This window comes from Talpa europaea (genome assembly GCF_964194135.1).
Source record: "Talpa europaea genome assembly, chromosome: 10".
NCBI lineage: Eukaryota > Metazoa > Chordata > Mammalia > Eulipotyphla > Talpidae > Talpa > Talpa europaea.
The window spans coordinates 24,733,032-24,758,039 of record NC_140077.1 but is presented as its reverse complement, the minus strand read 5'-3'; the positions used below and the strand labels follow the sequence as shown (position 1 = coordinate 24,758,039).

At 40.0% G+C, this 25,008-nt stretch overlaps 1 protein-coding gene across 7 annotated transcripts in view; it reads left to right on the top strand.

Annotated features, from left to right (window-relative positions):
* The window catches only part of LOC311179106 (cytochrome P450 2C9-like), a gene marked incomplete at both ends in the record, with an annotated part of 54,623 nt that overhangs the window by 14,504 nt on the left and 15,111 nt on the right, over positions 1–25,008 (top strand). For 2 of the 7 annotated variants that reach the window (XM_084246030.1, XM_084246029.1), the window contains 3 exons: positions 4,061–4,248; positions 8,632–8,773; positions 9,540–9,721. In XM_084246030.1, coding sequence (XP_084102156.1) covers positions 4,061–4,248; positions 8,632–8,773; positions 9,540–9,721 — 512 coding nt within the window. Of the gene's footprint in view, positions 1–4,060; positions 4,249–8,631; positions 8,774–9,539; positions 9,722–19,894; positions 20,063–21,220; positions 21,384–21,541; positions 21,692–25,008 lie in introns of those variants that run through there. The other 5 variants (XM_084246033.1, XM_084246031.1, XM_084246034.1 and 2 more) reach the window with 3 other exon arrangements.

Sequence of the window (25,008 nt, the reverse complement as noted above, 5' to 3'; positions counted from 1 at the left end):
AGCAGCGGGCGGCAGGAGAGGTCTGCACACCATGTGGGACCCTCCTCCGGAGGTCCGGGAGCAGCCGGGGATCTAAATGGTGCAACAGAGGCTGCGGGCAGCTTTGTAACCCAGAGCTCAACTACTGCACCACCAGGGAGGCCCTGGATATTGTTTCTTAATCCACCCTGCAACTCTGTGTCTTTTTATTGAAGAGTTTAGTCCATTTACATTTAGAGTTAATATTGATATGTTAACGTCTGTATTTGCCATTGTCTTTGTCTTTCCTTTGATTTTATTTATTTATTCTTTTAATAACTTTTTTTTTTGGCCTTCTTTCGTTGTTATTCGTCCCTCTGAAGTTCTGGCTTTAGGACTCCTTGTAGTGTTTTTTGGAGTGGGGGTTTAGTCGTAATGCAATTGCAGTTTCTGTTTGTCTGGGTAGGTCCTTATTCTTTCTTCATAGAGGAAGGAGAGCTTTGCGGGATAGAGTATTCTTGGTTGGCATCTGTTTTCTTGGAGTCTGTTGACTATGTCCCTCCACTCTCTCCTTGCCCGTAGTGTTTCTTTGGAGAAGTCTGATGTCAGCCTGATTGGTTTTCCTTTGAATGTTATCTGTTTCTTTCCTCTTGTCAGCTTCATTATTTTTTCCTTGTCCTGGATTATTGGGAGCTTTACTATTATATGTCTTGCTATATTTTTCCTTTCATAGTGGAAGTTTGGTGTTCTTCTTGCTCTTGTATATCAATTTTCAGCTCCTTCACATTTGGGAAGTTCTCTTCAATTATCTCCTTGAATATTTTCTCTGTTCCTACATCTCTCTCCTCTCCTCTCCTCTGGGATTCCTATAACCCATATTTCCTTTCCTCATGGAGTCAGACAGTTCCCGAAGTCTTTCTTCGGTCTTTTTCCTTCGTACTTCTCTTTCCTTTTATATTTTAGTTCTTTTTATTTCTGTACTTATTCGTTCTTCCATTTCATCTATTCTGCTTTCATTGCTTTCCCCAGAGTTCTTTAGTGCCTCCATTAATTCTTTGATCTCATTTCTTTTACTTCCCTCTTTAGGGACTCAGTTTCATTCTTCTGATCGTTGATTATTTTTCCCTTATCATTGTTTTCCTTTATGACTTCTGTCAGTTTTTTAATCATGGCAATTTTAAATTCTCCTTCTGGAAGGCTCAGAAGTTCTTCCAAGTTACTGTTGTTGCAGTCTGGCTGGTGATTTTTTTTTCGTGGTGTGCTTTTTTCCTGAGGAGTTGCTAGGTTGCATGTGGTTCTTCTACTCCCTACTGTCTGTTTTCTAATTTGCCGTATGCATTGGGACAGTGTGTTGCTGGGACTGGCCGGCATCCTGGGTGAACTTCTCTGCTCCCCTCTGGCTCCTCCGGGAGCCATCTGTCAGTTTCAAGCAGTCTTTACTGAAGAAAGGTCCCTGTTCTCAAATGCCAATGCAGGGACACGCTCCCCTTCGCGCCTGGTCTGCTCTGGCGGTGGGTTCCTGCTCCCACTCTGGGCTTGGACTGCAGGCCAGAAGGGGCCTGGCATGGGCGAACTTGCTCACCTCTGGCTCCTCAGGGAGCCTTCTGCTGGTGAAGCGGTCTTTGCTGAAGAAATGTCCCTGTTCTAAAATGGCGATGCAGGACGCACTCCCTGCGTGCCTGGTCTGCCCTGGCGGTGGATTCCCGCTTCCCTCTCTGGGCTGGGACTGCAGGCCAGATGGCGCCTGGCGTGTCTTATTACCTTTCTTTCTTTTTTTTTTTTTAAAGATTTATTTATTTATTTATTCATACAAGCACAGGGTACAGTCAGAAACACAGGGAGGCGAGAGAATTCACCAGAGCCAGAGTGGGGAGCAGAACAGGCAGAAGGACCGAAGTACACTGCTGAAGGGAGTAACAGGTGCAGCAGGAGAGGTCTGCGCGCCATGTGGGACCCTCGCTGGTGGCCGGGGATCAAAGCAGTGCTTCAGAGGCTGCAGGCAGCTTCGCAGCCCAGTGCTCAACCACTGCGTCACCAGGGGAGGCCCATTATTACCTTTCTTAATGGAAAGTATTTTATTGGGTGTAGGTATAGCTGCTCCTGAGTCTGTCAGTGACCACTTTCTTGTATAATCGCCTTCTAGTCTTTAACTCTGAAGTCTTTTCTTGTCTGTGTTATTAAGATGAATTTCCTGTAAAAGCAGAAGGTTGGACTTTGTTTTGAAGTGACCCATTCAGCTCACCTTTTGCCTGGTGTTGTTCAGGCCATTTACATTTAAGGTGATTATTGAGACTTAAGTGCCATTTTGTTGTGTTTGGTTTTTGTTCTGGCTTATCTTGTCATTCTTATTTTTGAGGATTCCTGTTGTATTTTCTTTAAGTTCCACTTCTCTGTCTTTATGTGTTACTCCTATTATTATTATTATTTTTTTTTTGAAGCTTCTACTGGGGAGAGTATATGACGGGCTATTTGTGTAACCCACTGGATGGTTGGAACTCTGGCTTGTTCTGGTGGACCACGTTGTTGCTTTCCTTTTCCTCCTCCAGTGAAGTGATTTAGGTGTCTCTTGCCTCAGTATTCATTGTTCTATTGCTGTATAATAATGCCTTTAGGCTTTCCTTCATTTGTGGCTTGGTGTTGATGAATTCTTTTATTTTTTGCTTTTCAAAGAAGCTCCTATCTCTTCCTTCTATCATGTTTTAATCTTGCTGAGTAAAAGATTTCGGCTGGCAATCTCTCTTTAAACACTTTTTAAAAAAGATTTTATTTATTTATTTTTGTGTAGATGAACTCGGATGTACACCAGAGGTGCAGGGAGTGAGACGATACACCAGAGACAGAGTGGGGAACAGAGCAGGCAGATCTACTGAAATACACTGTTAAGGGGAGCAATGGGCCTAACACCGGGGATTGAAATCAGCCACCAGGGAGGCCCTCTTTTCAGTCCTTTAATGCTTGTAATGTTACTGCTGACATCCAATGGGTGCTAACCTCCTATGTTACCCTCTTTCTCTTCAAGTTTTTAATATTTTGTCTTTGTCATTGGTTCTCAACAGATTTATTATTATGTGTCTTGGTGTATGTAGGACTGGTATTATTTTGTTTGTAGTTCTTTGGGTCTCTTGGATTACAGTATCTGGTTCAATTAACAGGTTGAGATGTTTTTTTTTTTTTAATTTTCTAGAGGCATGTCTTATTTATTTATTTATTTGTTTGTTTGTTTGTTTTGGTTTATACATGCACTGGGTACAGTCAGAAGCGTGGGAGGGTGAGAGAATTCACCAGAGCCAGAGCGGGGAGCAGAGCAGGCAGAAGGACCGAAGTACACTGCTGAGGGGAGCAGCGGGCGGCAGGAGAGGTCTGCACGCCATGTGGGACCCTCCTCAGGTGGCCGGGGAGCAGCCGGGGATCGAACCGGCATCGCAGTGGCCGTGGGCAGCTTCGCAACCCAGCGCTCAACCGCTGCGCCACCGGGGAGGCCCTGAGATGTTTTTTTGAGATTACTTTTTTAAGTAAATTTTCTATGCCTTTCTGAAATGCAGCCATTGTAACGAATAGAGAGAAACCTTAAGGGATTTAATGCAGCAAAGAAAGTCAAAATGATAAAAACAAATACTGGGCATTTACAAAGCATTTACAATTTGACAGCATAAAATACTCAAAAATCAGTGACATTGATAAACATTCTGAGGGCTCTGAAGGATGGGCAGGGAAAGGGACAAGGCGACATGTGCAATGGTAGTAGGGGAATTAAAAAAGGAAAAAAGTCACTTTTTTAAATGACAAAAAATAAAGATGTATAATTATATTTTTTAAATGAGAATTAATAAGCTAGCCTGTATGACTGTACCATATGTAAATGTTATAGGTAACTAGTTAAAGAAATAGCTGTTAATATGGGAAATGCATTGGACATAAACTCATTAACTTCAATTGTCATGTTGGATTGTTTCTCCATAAACAAATATATATATATTTATGGTGCAATTACCTCTTTATGTCTAGGTGTATTTCTTGGTACATATTGATGCTAATAATGATGTCGGGGGACTGATATAATAGGTGTTCTCTTTTCTCATCAGTCTTACTTGTGTTTTTTCAGCTAAGGCGCAGGAGGAGATAAAACGAGTGATTGGCAGACACCGGAGCCCCAGCATGCAGGACAAGAGCCACATGCCCTACATGGAAGCCTTGGTGCATGAGGTCCAGAGATACATTGACCTCCTCCCCGTGAATCTGCCCCATGCAGTGACCCGTGACACCAGATTCAGGAACTATCTCATCCCCAAGGTAGGTTGGTTGTATCTTTACTGACATCATGATTCTGCTCAGAAGTTCCTCTTTTCACAGCATGGGTGCAGTCCTCCAGACAAGCTGAGCAAAATATAAAAATCATATATGTGACAAGTTGATGAGTTTTGTGTTGTTTACATTTGAGACCACGAAGTTTGATGTTAGTTTTGGGCACCAGCACTATAAGTCTTTCACATTTGTTTTGTCTCTTTAATGAGTGGCTAATCTTACTATTTATATTACCAAATAATGTTAGCACCACTGAGTCAATATTCCAAAAGAGAGTTCTGGATTATATTAGATCAATTCAGAAAGAGTTATTGAATTTTTCTTTAATATTCTCTTTATTTTAGTACATTGGCTTGCAAATTTTGTGTTTGATTTTTCCTAAATACTTAATGTTATTGTTGTCACAATAATTTTTTTTTTCCCTTAAAGATTTATTTATTTATTTATACAAGCACTGGGTACAGTCAGAAGCGTGGGAGGGTGAGAGAATTCACCAGAGCCAGAGCGGGGAGCAGAGCAGGCAGAAGGACCAATATACACTGCTGAGGGGAGCAGCAGGTGACAGGAGAGGTCTGCGCGCCATGTGGGACCCTCTTCCCGTTGCTGGGGAGCAGCCGGGGATCGAACCGGTGCTGCAGAGGTTTCGGGCAGCTTCGCAACCCAGAGGTCAACCGCTGCGCCACTGTGGAGGCCCTTGTCACAATAATCTTTAAGTCCCTTTACATTACTTTTATCTGTCATAGTGAAGTAAAATCACTTTTAAACTCTGATGACCTTACACAGAGAACCTTTTTATTTTTTTAAGATTTATTTATTTATGCATACAAGAACTAGGGTATAGGCCAGAGGTGCAGGGGGTGAGAAGATTCACCAGTGACAGGGTGGGGAGCAGAACAAGCGGATTGACTGAAATACACAGTTGAGGGGAGCAGCAGGTGAGACAGGAGAGGTCTGCTGTGCCATGTAGGTCACCTCCCTGGCCAGGGATCAAACTCATGCTGCAGAACTCGTGCTGCAGTAGCTGCGGATTGCTTCATTGTGCTGACACTTAACCACTTGCACCAGCAGGGAGGTCCAAGAACCTTTTAACTTCAGAGTGATTACTGATACTTTGTTCCTAGACTACTTTGTAATTTCTGCATATATCATGCTGCTATCTTTATTTCCTTTCTGATATGTAGGAGAGTGGAAATTTATCATCTCACTGTTGGAAATGTTGTCTTTTGTATATCTCGGAAGATACTCTTCATCATATTAGGAACTGTATCCTCTTATTTTTTATCACTTTTTGTCATAATGTATATCAAGTTTATAATATCAATTTCTGTCTCTATTGGTATGGCTTTCCATATTGGCCTCACTTTTCCTGCTAGATATCTCTTTTAAGTATACACACGGCTTGATTTGAGTTGCTACATTTTGTTCAGGACTTTCCTATTTCTATTTGTAAGAGACTTCTGTGAGATGGTGGTCTACTTTCATTAGTTTGCACGGGGCTGTCCAGTGTTCCCAGCATTATTTACTGAAGAGATTTTGCTTGTTCTATCATTTACTGTTGACTCCTTGGTCTTTATTAATTCTCCTTATGTGTTGGGGTGTATTTCAGGACTCTCAGTTTTCTCCCATTGATCTGTGTGTTCTTATTCCATTCAGTGCTTTCTAACGCATAATTTCTGTGTCTATTCACACCTCCCACTTGGTATTCTGCAAACTACTATTTAATTTGAAGCCAGGATATTTACTATTAAAATTTAAAAATGAGGGCCTCCCCGGTGGCGCAGCTGTTGAGCTCTGGGTTGCGAATGTGCCCGCAGCCTCTGCAGCGCAGGTTTGATCTCTGGCCACTGGGCGAGGGTCCCACATGGTGCAGCAGACGTCTCCTGCCGCCCACTGTTCCCCTCAGGCAGTGTATTTCGTCAGTCTGCCTGTTCTGTTTCCCGCTCTGGCTCTGGTGAATTCTCTCACCCTCCCGTGCTTCTGACTGTACCCAGTGCTTGTATAAATAAATAAATCTTAAAAATAAAATAAAATAAAATATATAAAAAAATAATAAAATTTAAAAATGAGATAAATTAACATTAGTATTTTGTTGAGGAAAGAATATAATAAGATGCAAGACTAATGCTTGTCTCTGGAGAACAGAGAATTAATGGCTTTGCTAAGAGATAATGGGACTTGCCTGATAATTGCAGCTTTGTTTCAAAGATTAGGATCACATTCACTGTTTTCACCAAAGGACATAATGAGGAAAATACTTCCTGTGTTTATAGTTGGGTCAAAGAGTAATTGAACTCATTCATTTCCTGTTCCCTTATTTAAGTTTTCTAGATTCCTGCTATGAGTGAGACCATCTGGTATTTTTCTTTTTCTTTCTGGCTTATTTCGCTGAGCATGATCCCTTCCAGCGCCATCCATGTTGCTGCAAATTGCATGTGTTTATCTTTTTTGAATGCTGAGTAATATTCCATGGTGTATATGTACCACATCATCTTGAGCCAGTCATCTATTTTGGGGCATTTGGGTTGTTTCCAAAGCTTAGCTATTGTAAACAGTGCTGCTATAAACATAGGGGTGCAGGTGCTGTTTGGAATTGATGTTTCTGTGTCCTTTGGGTAAATACCTAGGAGTGGAATAGCTGGATCATATGGAAGCTCTATGTTTACTAGGTCAAGAAATCTCCACACAGCAATCCATAGTGGCTGGACCAGTTTGCACTCCCACCAACAATGCAGGAGAGTTCCTTTTTATCCACATCCTCGCCAACATTTGTTGTTGCTAGTTTTTTAAATATGTGCCATTCTCACTGGTGTAAGATGGTATCTGATGGTAGTTTTGATTTGCATTTCCCTGATTACAAGTGATGTTGAACATTTTTTCATATGCCTGTTGGCCATTTGCATTTCCTCTTCAGAGAAGTTTCTTTTTAGTTCTTCTGCCCATTTTTTGACTGGATTATTTTGTTTTTGTTGAGTTTCATCAGCTCTTTGTAGATTTTGGTGATAAGTCCTTTATCAGTGTTGTGTGCAGAAATGTTCAGGGAGGCCCCATTTTAAGTTGAATTTTGTGTGTACTGTGAGGTAATAATCTAGTTCGTTCTTTAGAATTTAGCGGTCCAGTTTTGCCAGCACCATTTATTTAAAAGATTTTCCTTTTTGCACTGCGTAATCTCTTTTCCTTTGTCACAGATCAGTTGACCATATATGTGTGGCTTTATTTCTGGGTTTTCAGTTCAGAGTTATGTTTTCTAGAGACTAGATTTCCATTATGATTTTGCCAAGAGAAGCACATAAGTGCTCTGTATGTCCCACTGAAACCCAATGAGGGCACCTGAAATCACTTATTCCATTATGGCCATGCTATGTTCCCCTCATGATAACATGGTACTTGTCAGATCTCTCCTTGGCAAAGGTTGTGGATTTTACATTCATTAATCAAAATCTGTGTTGTGGTGCTTTAGGAATATGTGAGTATTGTGCTGTCTAATCGTTCCTCCAATACTAGAATCCCTTGATCACACTCGATTAAATTAGTGATCCTAACAGAATTGTTCAAAATGACTATATTTCTAATTTTGTCATCCTTTCTGTGTTTGTGGCTGGGATCATCTGTGATGAAATCAATGCCATATATTTTTTTGAAGTTTTATTTATTCATACAAAACTGGGGTACAGGCCAGAGATGTGGGGGGTGACAGGATTCACCAGAGACAGAGTGGGGAACAGAACAGGCAGATTGACACTGCAGAGGGGCGCAGCGGGCAAGTCAGGAGAGGTCTGCGGCACCATGTGGCTAGCTCCCTGGCTGGTGATCGAAATTGCGCTGCAGTGGCTGCAGATAGCTTCATAGATTGCGTCTTAACACCTTGTGCCACTAGGGAGGTCCTATGCCATATTTTTGAATTAATACAAACAGCTCGCTGGGGCCTTGATAAAAAAGCAATGAGTTGTTTCTGTACTTACTTTATTATCACATAAGTTATTTTTAATTCGATTGTCTATTTACAAAAGGTCTACAACTCCAAACATTTCAAACTTGAATAAAGATTTCCATTTGCAATCATAATCCATGTATGAGATGAGTAAACACTGAAATGATAAAATCAAGGTACTGGCAAGGAAATACCCCCAGGTCTAAATGTGATGAGCAGGATGGCTTCAGAGGTCTGGCACTGAGGGTCTGGGTACTCACTACTTCAGATGCCACTTAGCAGCATCATGGCCACTGGTGTTATGCTAGTTCTTATTTATTGCTTGTTCTCTCTGACTTAGAATGTCCTTTCCTTCGTGGTTAGGTTTTTTCATCTTTAAATGGTAAGATTTGACTGACTGATTTGTACCTTTTCGTGGGCATAGTTTAAATAATTTTTTCCAGGGCACAACCATATTGACGTCGCTGACTTCTGTGCTGCATAGTAGCAAAGAATTCCCCAACCCAGAGGTGTTTGATCCTGGCCACTTCCTGGACGAGAGTGGCAACTTTAAGAAGAGTGACTACTTCATGGCTTTTTCAGCAGGTAGTGTATCTTTTGTATTCTTTGTGCATCGGAGGACAAAATACCTTGTGAGGATTGTTTGGAACTTCCATAGAAACCTCTCCAAGGGCTGGTGCAGGTGCTCTTGACCATTAGCAGGACATCCCTGTGTCCATGCACTTTCCCTCCTCATGATGCAGTTTTTTTATTGAGCCAGATCACTGCAGAATTGGGGAATTAATCCAGTTCTTCAAATTGAGAATTGATTTAGATTGAGAAAATATAAGATTATAAGATTAGTGCATCTGAAAATATAAGATTATAAGATTAGTGCATCTGAAAATATAAGATTAGTGCATCTTGCGCAAAGGAACAGCACTGTAATATAAAACCTGAAATTTCACGGTGTGTTGGAGATTGCTAAAGAGCAGGTCTACTTGGAGTGGAGAACTGAGACTGTGAAGACGAGGAAGATCATGAACACCAGATCCATGCAGCAGAAAACAAAACAAAGTATGTGTTTCTAGGAAAATATTGATGGAAAATTTAGGTGTTCAACAGGTGATTGTAATGTGAGAATACTTAAGTGTTTGGCACAGGACTGATAATAAGTAAACATTTGTTGAAAGGAGGATACCTATTCATTAACATTAGATGGATTGCATTCCTGTCTGCCCTTTGTCCATCTATCTATCCAACCATCCTGCCTTCCATCATACCTCAGCTTTCGTCAAATAGTTATTGCATATTCTCTTTCTGAGGCCAGAAACACAGTGTTCAAGGATCATCTCCTCTGTGTTATTTTCAGGAAAACGGGCATGTGCAGGAGAGGGCCTGGCCCGCATGGAGCTGTTTTTATTCCTGACCACCATCTTACAGAAGTTTACCTTGAAGTCTGTTGTTGACTCCAAGGACATTGACACCACCGCAGTTGTCAATGGATTTGTTTCTGTGCCTCCTCCTTACCAGATCTGCTTCATTCCTTTGTGAGGAAGGACAGACCATCAGGCTTCTGCTGTGATGTCCACAAGTCCCATTCCCCTGACGCCCCTGTCATCTCCTTTTCTCTTCCTTCCCCTTCTGGTAATGTTGTCACCAACCTCTCCTCTCCTTGTCACCCCATTCTGTCAGGATCCAGGCACGAACATCCATCTCCAAAGTAGGATTTCCAAAGTTCCACGGTACAAATATGTGTATAGCTTCTCCTTGCTCTGTAACATTGTATTGGGTAGCTCATATGCCAATACTTATCTGGTATTGAGTAGTTAGTTCTGTGTCATCAGTGTGACAGAGTGAGATAGTTGATGTATGTAATACAGACATTTCTCCTCTGCATGTTCTAAATAAAACTCACAATCTGATGAACCATTTCTCATGCTGTCCTCCTTTGTGTGTAATGCAGATAACAAATGGAAGAAAATATTATAAAAGGAGGCCCTGCACAGACAAGGACAAAAGGCTTGAGGGCAGACCAGCGTGTGACCTAGAATTACTTGGTGTTTGGATTTGCAAGTGAGAGAAGTTGTATTCAGGAGCAGCTTCATGTGAAGAAAAATATGACATCAGCGATTCAAAAGTGTCTATTTCTATTGCGTTCTAGAAGAGGCAAAAGTAATCCGTCGTTCTAGAATCCAGAGCTGTGTTGATTCAGAGGATGGTGATTCTAGGGGCGCTTGTTCAGGGTATTGGGATTTTTCTGTGCCTTGATGATTCGTTACTTGGTTGTTGGTGCTTTAGTATGATATTAGCTGTAGTTTTGTCTCAACCACTGATCAGTTGTTGTCAGGGGTGGGATAGAAGAGATTAGTAATGCAGCACCGATTTTTAGGACGGTGAAAGTATTCTTGTGATACTATGTTAAATACATGTCCTCCTCTTTTTATTTCTCACCCTCCCACGTCTCTGGCCTGTACCCCAGCTATTTTATAAATAAAAAATAAATATTTTTAATTTTATTTTTATAGTCCCCATACAATTGCAACCCCTTATTTTGACCCCAGTTGCTCCTCCACCCCCGCCCCCATAGTGTATCTCTGGTTCATAGTTGTTTGTTCATTTTGATTTTTTCTTTCTTACAATTATTCTTTTTCCTGGTCCCTTATTTAGGTTTTAAAAAGTAAATCTTAAAAAAATAATCCATAGAATGTGCAACACTTGAGGGAATACTGATGTAATCTATGCACTTTATATATAAGGTCAGTGTTGTTACATCAGTTGTAAGAAATGGAACACAACAGAAGGTGAGGTTCCTAATGGTCGGAGAGACTGCATGTGGGTGGGGAGGGGACATATGGCAACATGTACTTAATATTTAGTTTTGCTTTGACCCTAAAACTTAAAAAAAACTCAAAAACCTATTAAAAAAAGAAAATCCTTAAATCACAAGTCTAGCCAAGGTGAGGTTTACATTACTCTGTGACACCAGAAAGCTTAATGCCCTCTTGTTCGTAGGATAGGGATTGGATGGCTATTTGATATGAGATATCATTGAACTGGGAGGGAAATCTGAGATTAGAAGAATAGATATTTTTTTTGTCTAAATACATTTTTATATATATAATTTATTTATATATAGTTTACATCATTGTTCGTCTGTACAATGTTTGCTTTCTTCTCTCATTGTAGTCCCCATATTCACCCACGCAACATCACCATAGTCCCTTGTGCCTGCCCTTCTCTGTTTTATTCCCTCTGCTTTCCCCTCCCCTGAAGAATGTCTGATTTATTATTGCCTACTAATTTTTTAAATTTATTGGTATTATTTTTTTCCCTGATCCATTTTTGGTTCCCCTATATTCCTCCTATATGCGAAAGCATCCTATATTTTTCTTTTTGCTTCTGATTATTTCACTGAATATAATAATCCCTTCTAGCTCCATCCATGTTGCTGCGAATGGCATGAGTTTATGGTTTTTCATTGCTGAATAGTATTCCATCGTGCATGTATACCATGTCCTTGTGATCCAGTCATCTATTTTTGGGCATTTGGATGGTTTCCATATCATTCCTATTATAGGTAGTGGTGCAATAAACATATGTGTGGAGGTATCCTTTTGAATTAATATTTTTGTGTTGTTTGGGTAGATTTCTAAGAGTGGAATTGCTGGGTCATATGGTAGCTCCATTTTTAACCTCCACACAGCTTTCCATAGTGGTGGACCAGTTAATATTACAACCAGCAGTGTAGGAAAGGTTCTTTTTCCCACATCCTCACCAACATTTATTGTTTCCTGTTTTTTTAATATGTACCATTCTTTTTTTTTTTTTTTTTTTTTGTGGAACCCTCGCCGGCTGCTGGGGGATGAACAGGGTCTGCAGAGGCTGCGGGCAGCCTCGCAGCCCAGGGCTCAACCACTGTGCCACCAGGGGAGGACCAATATGTACCATTCTTACTGGTGTAAGGCGGTATCTCATTGCTTTTTTGATCTGTATTTTGCTTATTATAAGGGATGTTGAACACTTTTTTCATATACTTGGCCATTTGCATTTCCTCTTTGGGAAAGTGTCCTTTTGGCTCTTCTGCCTATTTTTTTGACTGGATTGTTTACTTTGTTTTTGGTGAGTCATGTGAGTTTTTTTGTAGATCTTTGTGATCAGCCCCTTTTCAGTTGTATTGTGTGCAAAATTTTCTCCCAAACAGTAGGCTGTTACTTTGTTTTGGTTAATGTCTCTTTTGTTATACAGAGCTTTTTAGTTTGATGTACTCCCAACTGTTTATCTTTTTCTTCACTTTCTTTGCTTTGGGGGATAAGTCTTTAAAGATGTTACTGAGATATATTCATGTAGTGTTTTACCTATATTTTTTTCTCTATATTTTATGGTTTCAGGTCTTATGTTCAATGCTTTTACCATTTTGGGTTGATTTTTTTTTTTTTTTAAAGTAAAAAGTAAGTTCTATTTATTTAGTGGCACTTTGAAAACAAAGCCTGAGTACTTCTCCATTTATACTCCCCCCCCCCCCTTCCTGGTGTTTCTGTCCCCTGAAGAAGAGAGCTTGTTGCAAAAAATAAATAAATAAATAAATAAATAAAGCGGGGGGGTGCGGGTTGGGGTTATCTAGATGTACTTATACACAATTTTCGAGGGCACAGTTTGGAGGTACAGACGCACAGGACACTTGTAAAAGTGAGAGAGCAGAGTTTCACGGTAGCCAATGAGGAAGTAAAACTTGTGTGCAGGCAGCTGTCTCAGCACCAGGGCACAAATCTCCACCTGGTTGGCCCGGCGCTTTAGGATAAGCTGGTCAGCCAGGCACCCTGGGAAGTTGCCCATCATGAATTTTCGCAGGAAAACATCTTCCACACTTCGCTCTGCAGCATGGTCCTCCCCATCCAAGTTACCTGTGTGCTGGGAAAGCCAGGCCTTGCGATGGGCGATGTGGTGCGGCGCATGGGCCTCTTCGTAGGTCACTGGCTTGTCTCCCTTACCCACTCGAACTCGGGCCGCCCGGTTCTTGGCGCAAGCCGCGCTAGTGTGCAGGGTCCGCCTGGAGCAGGGCGGCGGGCGGATCCAGGACCACATCAGCTGCGCGACGGCGCCGGCGCGTAAAGCCGCCGCCATCTTAGGCCGAGCGGACAAGCGGAGACGCCGGAGCACCGCCCCGCACGCGAGGGGCGGGAGGCCTGATTTTTGTGCATGATATGAGGTAGTGGTCTAGTTTCAAATTTTTGCATGTGGTGCTCCAGTTTTCCCAGCACCATTTATTGAACAAACTGTCCTTGTTCCAGTGCATAGTCTTTGCTCCTCTCCCAAAGATTCGTTGTCCATATATGTGTGGCTTTATTTCTGCATTTTCTATTCGACTCCATTGGTCTGTGAGTCTGTTTTTTTCCAGTATCATACTGTTTGAATTATTATGGCTTTGTAGTATAGTTTGAAGTTTGTGGTTCCATGTGAATTTCATCTATATTTGTTCTGAGATTTTTATCAGCATTGCATTGACTCTATATATTGCTTTCGGTAGGATGGCCATTTTAGTAATGTTACTTCTTCTAGTCATGAGCAGGGATGTCTTTCCATTTCTTTGTGTCTTCTTCTATTTCTTTTAACAATGTTTTATAATTTTCTTTGTATAGGTCCTTCACCTCCTTCATTAAGTTTATTCCCAGGTATTTGATATTTTTTGTTTCGATTTTAAATTGGATGGTTTCTTTATTTCTTTTTGTTCAAATGGATTGTTTGCATATAGGACAGCTTCTGATTTTTGTGTGTTGATTTTGTATCCTGATACTTTACTAAAGTGGTTTATTATTTTAATTAGTTTTTCTGTGGAGTTTTTAGAATTCTTCATTATCATATTGTCTGCATATAGTGATAATTTTACTTCTTCTTTCCCCATTTGAATTCCTTGTGTCTTACTTTTGACTTATTGCTCTGACAAGTATGTCCAGCGTTATATTAAACAGCAGTGGTGAGAGTGGACACCTTTGTTTTGTTTCTGATTTTTTTTTAAAGATTTATTTATTTATACAAGCACTGGGTACTGTCAGAAGCGTGGGAGGGTGAGAGAATTCACCAGAGCCAGAGCGGAGAGCAGAATAGGCAGACTGATGAAGTACACTGCTGAGGGGAGAAGCTGGCGGCAGGAGAGGTCTGTGCACCATGTGGGACCCTCGCCCCGAGGCCGGGGATCAAACTGGTGCTGTGGAGGCTGCGGGCAGCTTCACAACCCAGGGCTTAACCGCTGTTCCACCAGTGGAGGCCCATTGTTCCTGATCTTCATGAAAAGGCTATTAGCTTTTCACCATGGAGAATCATATTGGCTATGACTTTGTCATAGATAGCTTTTGTCATGTTAAGCTATGTTCCTTCTATCTTTCGAGGGCTTTACTTATAAATGAAGGTTGAACTTTGTCAAATGCTTTCTCAGAATCTATTGATAACGATCATATGGTTTTTCTTTTTCTTTTTGTTGTTGTGTTCGATTACATTAATTGATTTGTGGATTTTGTACCATGCATGTGTCCCTGGAATAAATCCCACTTGGTCATGTGTATCATCCTTTTGATGCATTGTTGGATTCTGTTGGCAAGGATGGGTTTGAGAATTTTTGTCTAAGTGTTCATTAGGAAGATAGGCCTGTAGTTTTTTTTTGTGTGTTGTTTTTGTGTTAGTGTAATGTTGACTTCATGAAACATATTTGGTGATACTCCTTTCTCAATTTAAAGAAAGAGTGTGTGTAGAATAGGCACATCCAGAACATTCATTTCTGAATATTATGTAAAATTCATTTGTGAAGCAGATCTGGTCCTGGGCTTTTGTTTTTAGGGAGGGTTTGTACTGTTTCAATTTCACTGCTTGTAATTGCTATGTTTTGGTGTTCTATTTCTTCTTTATCTAGCTTTGGATGATTATATTATTCTAGGAATTTGTCCATCTCTTCTGGATTGTTGAACTTGTCTGCATGTAACTATTCACATTAACCTCTGATTATTCCTTTGATTTCTACTGAGTCCGTTCTACTTTCTCGCTTTCAATTACTATGCTATTTTTTGTGTTTTCTCTCATTTTTCTTCATTATCCTGGATAGAGGTTTGTCTATTTTATTTTTTGAAGAACCAACTTTAGGTTTCATTGATCTTTTGGATTATTCTTCAATTTTATTTCATTTATTTCTGTTTATATTTTTATTATATCCTATAGAAGAAAAGGTCTTGTACTAATGCAATGGTGATTCTCTATCTTACTGAGTCACAACTGCTCATTTAAAAAAATAAAGGTTAGTTGCTTTGTATCTTTAAAATATGTGTGACTCTCATAGAAGAGGGATGTTTAATTCTCAAAGGATAAAATAGATGTTCGAAGAATGTGAATTTCTTTTATACAAAATAAGTAGGTGAGGTTCTTTTAGACTATAGAACTATGTGAAGAAGCCATCAAATTGCTGCTTTTCTTTGTTCTGGGCAAGGTTACATTGAGTCTTGGACTTACTCAATTTGCAGGGTTTTATGGGTAAACTTCTCTGACCCCCATTTTAGTTAATAATGTAATTATTAACTAAACTAATACAACTGGAAGGTCACCATGAGGATGAATCATGCAATGTTGATTCATAGCACACATTAAGTAAATAGGATGATCTGATGAACTGCATGTTTGCTTGGAGGGGATTGTGCATGACAAGAGATGTGGGTTCTAGTCTCAGACCACTACCTGTAGGTACCATGCCTGGTACAAGTTTTGAAGTTTTCAGGTCAAGTTTCCTCATCCCTAACATGGGACTAAGTTTATCTCAAGGAAGGTAATGAGAGAATCAAAAGAGAAAAGATGGGTATGAAAATTCATGAGCAATAGAATTTTTTAATTTGGTCTTGGAAAACAACCTTATTTTTCTTACCAATGGAGCTTAAAAACTGTACTAATCAAGTTTGAACACGGGCCTCCCCGGTGGTGCAGCGGTTGAGTGCTGGGTTGCGAAGCTGCCCCGCAGCCTCTGCAGCGCCGGTTCGATCCCTGGCTGCTCCCGGCCACCAGAGGAGGGTCCCACATGGCGCGCAGACCTTTCCTGCCGCCCGCTGCTCCCCTCAGCAGTGTACTTCGGTCCTTCTGCCTGCTCTGCTCCGCGCTCTGGCTCTGGTGAATTCTCTCATCCTCCCGCAGTTCTGACTGTACCCAGTGCTTGAATGAATGAACGAATGAATAAATAAATGAAAAAATGTTAAAAAAAAAAGACTGAACAAACATAACCATATCCTTATAGAACTTATGTTTCTAAAGCATTGTCATTACTGACCTAGTAATGTATCATAGATATTCCACTGATATTTAGTCTTATGACCACTAAGTACCATTTCATTTTTATCTTTATTTATTTATTTACTTATTTATTTACTTATTTTTTCACTCAAATAATTTATTTATTTATGTTTTTGTTTGTTTGTTTTTAATTTTAATTTTATATTCCCCATACAATTGCAACCCCCTTATTTTGACCCCAATCCCTCTTTCCCTCCCCCGCCCCCTATAGTATGTCTCTGGTTCATAATTCTTTGTTGATTTAGATTTTTCTCTTTTTTTTTAAATTTTATTTTTATATTCCCCATATAATTGCAACCACCTTATTTTGACCCCAATCCCGCCTTTCCCCGCCTGTCCCCCCCCATAGTGTCTGGTTCATAGTTGTTTATTGATTTTGATTTTTTCTTTCTTATAGTTATTCTTTTTTTTTAAATCAAAATTTTTTTTAAGATTTATTTATTTATTTATTTATACAAGCACGGGGTACAGTCAGAAACACGGGAGGGTGAGAGAATTCACCAGAGCCAGAGCAGGGAGCAGAGCAGGCAGAAGGACGGAAGTACACTACTGAGGGGAGCAGCAGGAGGCAGGAGAGGTCTGCACCCCATGTGGGACCCTCCTCCGGTGGCCGGGGAGCAGCCGGGGAGCAGCCGGGGATGGAACTGGTGAGGCTGAGCAACAGCCTCAACTGGTGCGCAACCCAGGAGGCCCTCTTATAGTTATTCTTTTTCCTGGTCCCTTATTTAGGATTTCTAGATTCCTGCTATGAGTGAGACCATCCAGTATTTTTCTTTTTCTTTCTGCCTTATTTCGCTGAGCATGTTCCCTTCCAGCGCCATCCATGTTGCTGCAAATTGCACGTGTTTATCTTTTTTGATTGCTGAGCAATATTCCATTGTGTATATGTACCACATCTTCTTGTTCCAGTCATCTATTTTTAGGTGTTTGGATTGTTTCCAAAGCTTAGCTATTGTAAATAGTGGGTGCTATAAACATAGGGGTACAGGTGCTCTTTGGAATTGATATTTCTGTGTCTGTTGGGTAAATAACTAGGAGTGGAATTACTGGATCATTGGAAGCTCTCTCTTTAGTAGGTTGAGGAATATCCACACAGCTTTCCATAATGGTTGGACCAGTTTGCTCTCCCACCAGTAGTGCAGGAGAGTTCCTTTTTATCCACATCCTCGCCAACATTTGTTGTTGCTAGTTTTTTTAATATGTGCCATTCTCACTGGTGTGAGATGGTATCTCATTGTAGTTTTGATTTGCATTTCTCTGATTGCAAGTGATGTTGAACAATTTTTCATATGCCATTTGTATTTAGTCTTCGGAGAAGTTACTTTTTAGCTCTTCTGCCCATTTTTTTTGACTGGATTATTTTTGTTGTTTTTGTTGAGTCTCATCAGCTCTTTGTAGATTTTTGTGATCAGTCCTTTATTATTAGTGTTGTGTTCAAAAGTGTTCTCCCAGTTGGTGGGGTTTCTCTTTGTTTTGGTTATTGTCTCTTTTGCTGTGCAGAAGCTCTTTAATTTGATGTAGTCCCAGCTGTTTATCTTTGCCTTCACTATCACTGCTTTGGGTGATGTGTCTGTAAAGATGTCTTTGATGTGCATATCACGTAGTGTTTTGCCTATATTTCCTTCTATGTATTTTATGGTTTCAGGTCTTATGTCTAGTTCTTTAATCCATTTTGATTTGGTTTTTGTGTATGGTGTGAGGTAGTAGTCAAATTTCATTCTTTTGCATGTAGCGACCCAGTTTTCCCAACACCATTTATTGAACAAACTTTCTTTGCTCCAGTGCATCTTCTTTGCTCCTTTGTCAAAGATTATTTGACCATAAATCTGTGGGTTTATTTCTGGGTTTTCTATTCAGTTCCATTGGTCTCTTAGTACCATTTCTTATTAAGGTCTGCATATGTGGTTTGTGCTGTGGGTCTGTTTAATGAAGTCCCTGACTCTAGTCCTCCACTGGATGCAAAACTCTTACTCTCTCTCTCTTGTCTCCTTTCCTTGATCTGCATACTTCATTCTTTTTTTTCCCACAATACAGATTCAAAAGCCCATTGAAAAAGCAGCTGTGCTGGGAGAAAGCAACTGGCAGATCAGGGAAGTCATTCTTTTTTTAATCCTTACCCCTAAATTCTCTGCACTTGGCTCTTCCAATTACTTATAGTGAGCAAGTTTCACCATAGTGATACAGAGGGTAGAATCTTTTTCCCAGTTTTAAATTTCTTGAGAATCTATGACCCCTTTATTCTTGGAATCAAGTGACAAGTAAGCCTGTTAATTTTGTGCCCAGAATGGGGGATAGGGGGGCAGAAGGGAGTATTATATGAAGAGTAATGATTTTGGGAGATTAGTTTTGCTAAAATTGTTCTTGATGCACCTGGTGTGTGAGAGCATTCAATGAACTCACATCTCATTTTGAATCCTGGTTTAATCAATTTGAGCTGTGTGATAGGACACTGCATAGACATCCCGTTTACCCAGAGACACCATTCTCCCCTTTCAAATATCTCTTTTATAGTGTTTTCAGAGTTAGGGCAGTGAGAAAGGATAACATGGTAAAAGACATGGAAATCTATTTAGCTAATTATTTTATTTTACTTTCAAATTTTTTATTGAGATCACTTCAGTTTACATTGTTCTAGTATTTTGAAAATATGGGCTCCCCCTCGTAGAGCTGTTACCACAGTGCTCCCACCACCAAAGTACTCATCCTCCACCACCATAAATCATTGTGCTCCCTCCCGCTGTGTCCTCACCACTTCCCCATCCCCTCAGTCCCAGAATGGCTCAGTTCTCTAGGGAGCTTTCAAGGGTTAGTTCTTAGGTAGTTGTTAGTTCTTAGTAGTTGTGTGCTTGGTCATTGAAGTTTAAGTTAACTATTTTCTATATGGGCAGCTGTAATAGAAATACAGTATTTCAAAATATTTAAGGACCCTTCAGTTTCCACAGTAAAATATCCTATGTTAATATAGCTTGAACTTAGTTATTTTCAATATAAAGTTGTAGAACACCAGATTCTCCTCAAATTAAAATATTCCCAGTTTGAGATTGCCTTGAGTCCAGAGATTTGAGTCATTTTGGTATCAAATTATTTTCAACAGTGGTTTTGAACCCTGGCTGCACATTGGAACTGGTTTTTCTTTCTTTCTTTTTTTTTTAAGTTATCAATACAGTCCTTAGTCCAATAGTTGAACTAAAGGTCCAGAGTGATGACTGGAGAGAAAGAAAACAAGATGAAAGAACAATTTTTTTTTGTCCTTATCAGTGGACCAAAGGCCACTTAGAGAAAATATGAGTAGATGTATCTGATTGGCCTCCTTGTATCGCAAAGCAGCGTAAGTTGGAATAACAAGGGGTGTTGTTATAAAAGCTTTAGAATTCACCCTCAGTTTTCTGATAAGAAGAGAAAGCTACAATGGACTTGAGTGTGGCCCTACTGCTCTGTCTCTCCTGTTTGCTCCTACTTGCTCTCTGGAAACAGACTTCTGAGAGAGGGAAGCTCCCACCCGGCCCCTTGCCACTTCCCATTATTGGAAATATCCTCCAGTTAGGTGTTAAGGATATCAGCAAATCTCTAAGCAACGTGAGTATGTTTTTTGTTCCTCTGTGGCGTGCAAATGGTAAGTAACTTAAATGCAATTTAAAAAAAGTTCTTGTTTACCCATCCATTCTAATAATAAAATATTAGCATGGTGGCATGCTATCCAAGAAGGTTTTGAAATTCAAATGCTCCCAGTCATTTTGCTATTTCTCTGCATTTAGTGAGTAAACAAACAGGTCTTGGATGGTAGAATTGAAAATATAAAGTGACAGAAGGGAGGAGTGTTCTTTGTTCTGCTGCCATTTGCTCTGATTTTGGTGGATGGTGAATGGTAGAAGAAGTGTTTTGTGATTACAGATGTTATTCCAGAAGTCATCTACTACATGGCTGTGTGTTTTGTTGAGATTGTTACTAAATTTAACATCTGTAAAGAAACACATTCTGTCTGTATTAAGAGTGGACTCTGGACTCAGGAAGAGCATGAGTCAACCAAAAGACGAAAAGACGTAACCAGTCAGTTCCAAACTGTGGGAACATCATTCATTTGGGTCTACACAGCTGATCTTAATGACTATTTCAGGGTGGAAGAAATTATCCTTCCTTCAGATGCCTTGGCCCTGACAATGACTCTATAGTGCCCACACTTTGTTACTAATACCAGCAGATCACAAGCTGGGCTGGGTATTAGAATTAACTGAATTGATCCTTTAAAATACAAATTTTTAGGATTCATCATAGGGCTACTGTATCACAGTTTCCTCAGGAGGACTCTGTAGGTGATCCTGAAGTAACGAGCTCGGTTTTGGTCTATAGATGGAATCTGAAGTTATTTGTCAAGGATCAGAGAACCATCAAGAAGCTCAAATTTGAATCTTCTGTATAGTGGTCAAGGGATCCTAGAAATACATTGAAATTGTCTGATTTTAGTTTCCTTATTGTAAGCAGGGCAAATAAACTTGGTGAAGGTTCAAATGTGAGGTTAATAGTAAGCAATGTGTCAAATACTTATTTAGGCCATTCCTGGCACATCCCAAGCCATCCAGAAGTGGCAACTCTAATAATCACCCATATTGATATCTTAAATTCAAAAATACTTAGGCTTTGTGGGGCAATCTACCCAATATGAAAGTAGTATTCAAAATTAGGCACAATACATTATCAAGTAATGATTTCTTTTGCTATATGCACGTGCTTTCCCAGCTCTCCAAAGCCTATGGCCCTGTGTTCACTCTGTATCTGGGCATGAAGCCCACTGTGGTGTTGCACGGATATGAAGCAGTGAAGGAAGCGTTGATTGATATGGGAGAGGACTTCGCTGGAAGAGGCAATTTCCCCCTTGCAGAAAGAATGAATAAAGGAGAAGGTATGTATGGGTGTGACATGTGCACTATGATTATTGTGATGGGGAGGACAGAAAATGGGGCTTGAAGATCTCCTAAATATTCTTTGTCCATCCCCTGTCAAGTGTCAGCTTTCTTCTTCCCTAGGACCCCATCCCTGTTTATATTTACCCTCTGTTAGGAGTTGTTTTCAGCAATGGAAAGAAATGGAAGGAGATGCGCCGTTTCTCCCTCATGACCCTGCGGAATTTTGGGATGGGGAAGAGGAGCATTGAGGACCGAATTCAAGAGGAAGCCCGCTACCTCGTGGAGGAGTTGAGAAAAACCAGTGGTGGGTGATTCTCTGCTCAGTCGCTGTGACCTTAACACACTGTATTCTCTAGTGTCATCCTAGGGGACACATCAGGGTGGCCCAAATCTTCCTTTAGGGGTGGTGGTTGTTTAGCCTTGTGTGGAGACAGAGAGTTTGAAGCACAGAGTCAGGAGCATTTGTGTATGTATGCTGTGTGTGTGTGTGTGCGTGTTCATGAGTGTGTGTATGTGTTCATTCATAATTGTGTGTACAGTGTAGGTATCAAAGGTCCTTTCATCTGTTTTTCTCCTGAAGTCTGTTTTTAAATGAGAAATCACGAGGAATATTTTGAGTCATTTTCTGAATGAGTGAGAGAGCGGTGTTTCATACTGCAGCACATTTCACCAGGGCTGCCAGCCAAGCATGTAGTGGGAGTGACCTCGGGAAGCAAGTGACATGTGTTTTCACTTCACTCGATGTGTTTAATATGGACAGAACTCACACCCTTATGATAGACACTGCCCCAGACCAGGTCTGTAGTTTTGGCCAATAATAATGCCGTCTGTTGATAGATTTTAATCAGATAGGCATGTCCTTTTGCTAATCTAAGCAATTATGGTTTCTCATTTAATTTCATTAGGAAATACTTTCTCACTTTTCAAAATTCCTTATGCAGGTAATTGCTACTATCTAAGGGATCACTTTCTGATATTTCTTTCAGACCTGTTCTGAGAGATGTTTCCTGAATTCTTGTGTTTTTTTTTTTAATTTTGTGGGGATCCGACATTTAAGTAAATGTACAATTTCCCTGTCTTTATGGACTGCCTTTTTGTAAGGCAAAGTCCTGCCAAGTATTCCTAGTTAGATTTTCCAGGAGAGTCTGAATTTTCTTTATTTATACATGAAATTTCTGTGTGACACTGTGTACACCTTCACAGTTAGTGAGGCTATGGGTTTTGTTGTAATGGGTGCTTGAAATTTGTGCTCCCCTGTAGTACTGCAACTCCTTAGCTGGTTTCACAAAATGTGCTAGGAGATTTTCAGACTCTCTGTCATTGCTAAATCAGTGTTTTCATGCTTGAATAATGGCTGGCACTTTCTATTCTGCCAATTTCTTGATGTCACTGTTATGCAATACATTGATTCAAATCTTTCGTAATGATATCTACAGGGGTGAATTTTAGACCTTCACCTTAAACAATCTTTCAGTGGTGATTAAGTTGCCACAATGGGGTTTGCCGATCTCTTACCAAGGTAATAAACCTGTTTCTTTACTGAGTGTAGAATTGACCTAACCTAGACTGGAAAAATTTCAAAAATCAATGAAAATACTACTGTTTTTCTTCTTACTGAACATAATCTTACAAGTTCATGTAGCATAACTTTTCCCAAATAAATAATTGTTGCTGGTGAGTAGAAATGATGGATATTTGATTTCTAGGGAAGGTAGTTTATTTCCAGTGATGTGAAAAAATGAAAACTAACAATTTTCATTTTTGGTTTGAGTTTCCTGGGATTTATATTGGAAATGCAAATTTCTCTTTTGATTTCTGCTTTGAACAAAGTATCCTATAATTTCTTTCTTTTTTTTTTTTTAAGATTTATTTATTTTTTATACAAGAATCTGGGTACAGGCCATATGCATGGGAGGGTGAGCGGATTCACCGGGACAGAGCTGGGAACAGAACAGGAAGACTGACGAAATACACTCCTGAGGGGAGCAGCAGGCGGGAAAGGAGAGGTCTGCTTCGTCATGTGGGATTCTGGCCAGGATTGAACCAGCACTGCAGAGACTGTGGACAGCTTCATAGTGCGGTGCTCAACTGCTCGCGCCACCAGGGAGGCCCAGTGTTTTATAATTTCTATTCACTTGTTTAGTTTCTTGTAGGTCAAATTGATGTGTCCGACTCTTTTGTATTTATTCTTTCAAGTACATGAGTTTACCCATAATCTTTCCCTCTCTTTCTTTGCCCTCTGCTGATACTGTGTATTTTCCTGTATTTATTTATTAAACAAAAAGCTTTCAAGTCCTTAACTATTCCCTCTATCTGTATGGAAGCTTAACTCTGTAGACTTAGCGTACAAGTGAGGTACAACACTGATAATTTTATTAATAGTTATATAAAAATGGTTTTAAGGCCTCACTGGTGGCTCAAGGGGTTAAGTGTCAGCACTACACTGAAGCCATTCCCAGTCAGGAAATTACCCACATGGCTCAGCAGACCTCTCCTACCTTGTCCCCTGCTCCCCTCAGCAGTGTGTTTCAGTCAGTTTGCTAGTTCTGCTCCCCACTCTGTCTCTGGTAGACCCTCTTACCCTCCACACCTCTGGGCTACACCTCTGCTCTTGTATGCATAAAGAAATAAAATAAATCTTAACAATAATTTTTTTTGTTATTTTCTTTCCATTTGCCTATTATTAAGTCAACCTGATTGGAAAGTGTATGAACAAAGACAATGGAAGTAATTGAATATTCAAAAATAACCACTATTTACTAGATAGGTTGAACCATATGTCCCAGGTTAATGAAAAAGTGATAGGTTGATTTCAATTTTTATGATCATTGTTATGTAGACCATGATTGAAAACACTGTGTATGCTTTAGGGCTATAGCTTCACAGTGCTGCCATCGTATGTTGCCACACCATGCTTCACACCCAACCTCCCTTAATCCTTCACCATGTACATGAGCTCCTTCCTCCTTTCCTCCCCTCTTTTACCTTACTTTCTGGTAGCCTAGTTCTGCAATTAGATTTCAAGGGTGTGTTTGGGTCTGTTCCTTTGCTTTGTTTCTTTATATTCTCATATGCATGAAATCATCCAGTGGATCTTTTATTGTGACTTCTTTTTTAAGCATAATCCTCTCCTTTCCACCTATGTTGTCTCTCGTGGCAAGATTTCAGACCTGAATACTAGTTGAGTAGTATTCCCTCATGTATACATATCCCATTTTCATTATCCATCATCTGGTGATAGATACTTAGGTTATATCCAACCATGGCTATTGTAAATAGTGCTACAGTAAACGTAGAGTGCATATACCCCTTCAAATTAGTGTTTTTGCATTCTTTGGTGACACTTAGGAAAGAGATTGCTGGATTATATGGTAGATCTATTATTCAATATTTGGAGAAACCTCCATGCTGTTTTCCATAGATCCTGCACTAGTCTACATTCACTGATATGTTTCTTTTATAAATGATGTCTCTTACTATTAAAGGAATTTATATAAAGGGAATGAACTTTCTTAAATATTTTTTCCTGTTATCTAAAAACAAAGTGTTTTCCTATCTGTATATATGTGTGTGTGTCTGTATGTATTTTGTTTAATAGTGTTTTCAAATTGTTTCTGATTT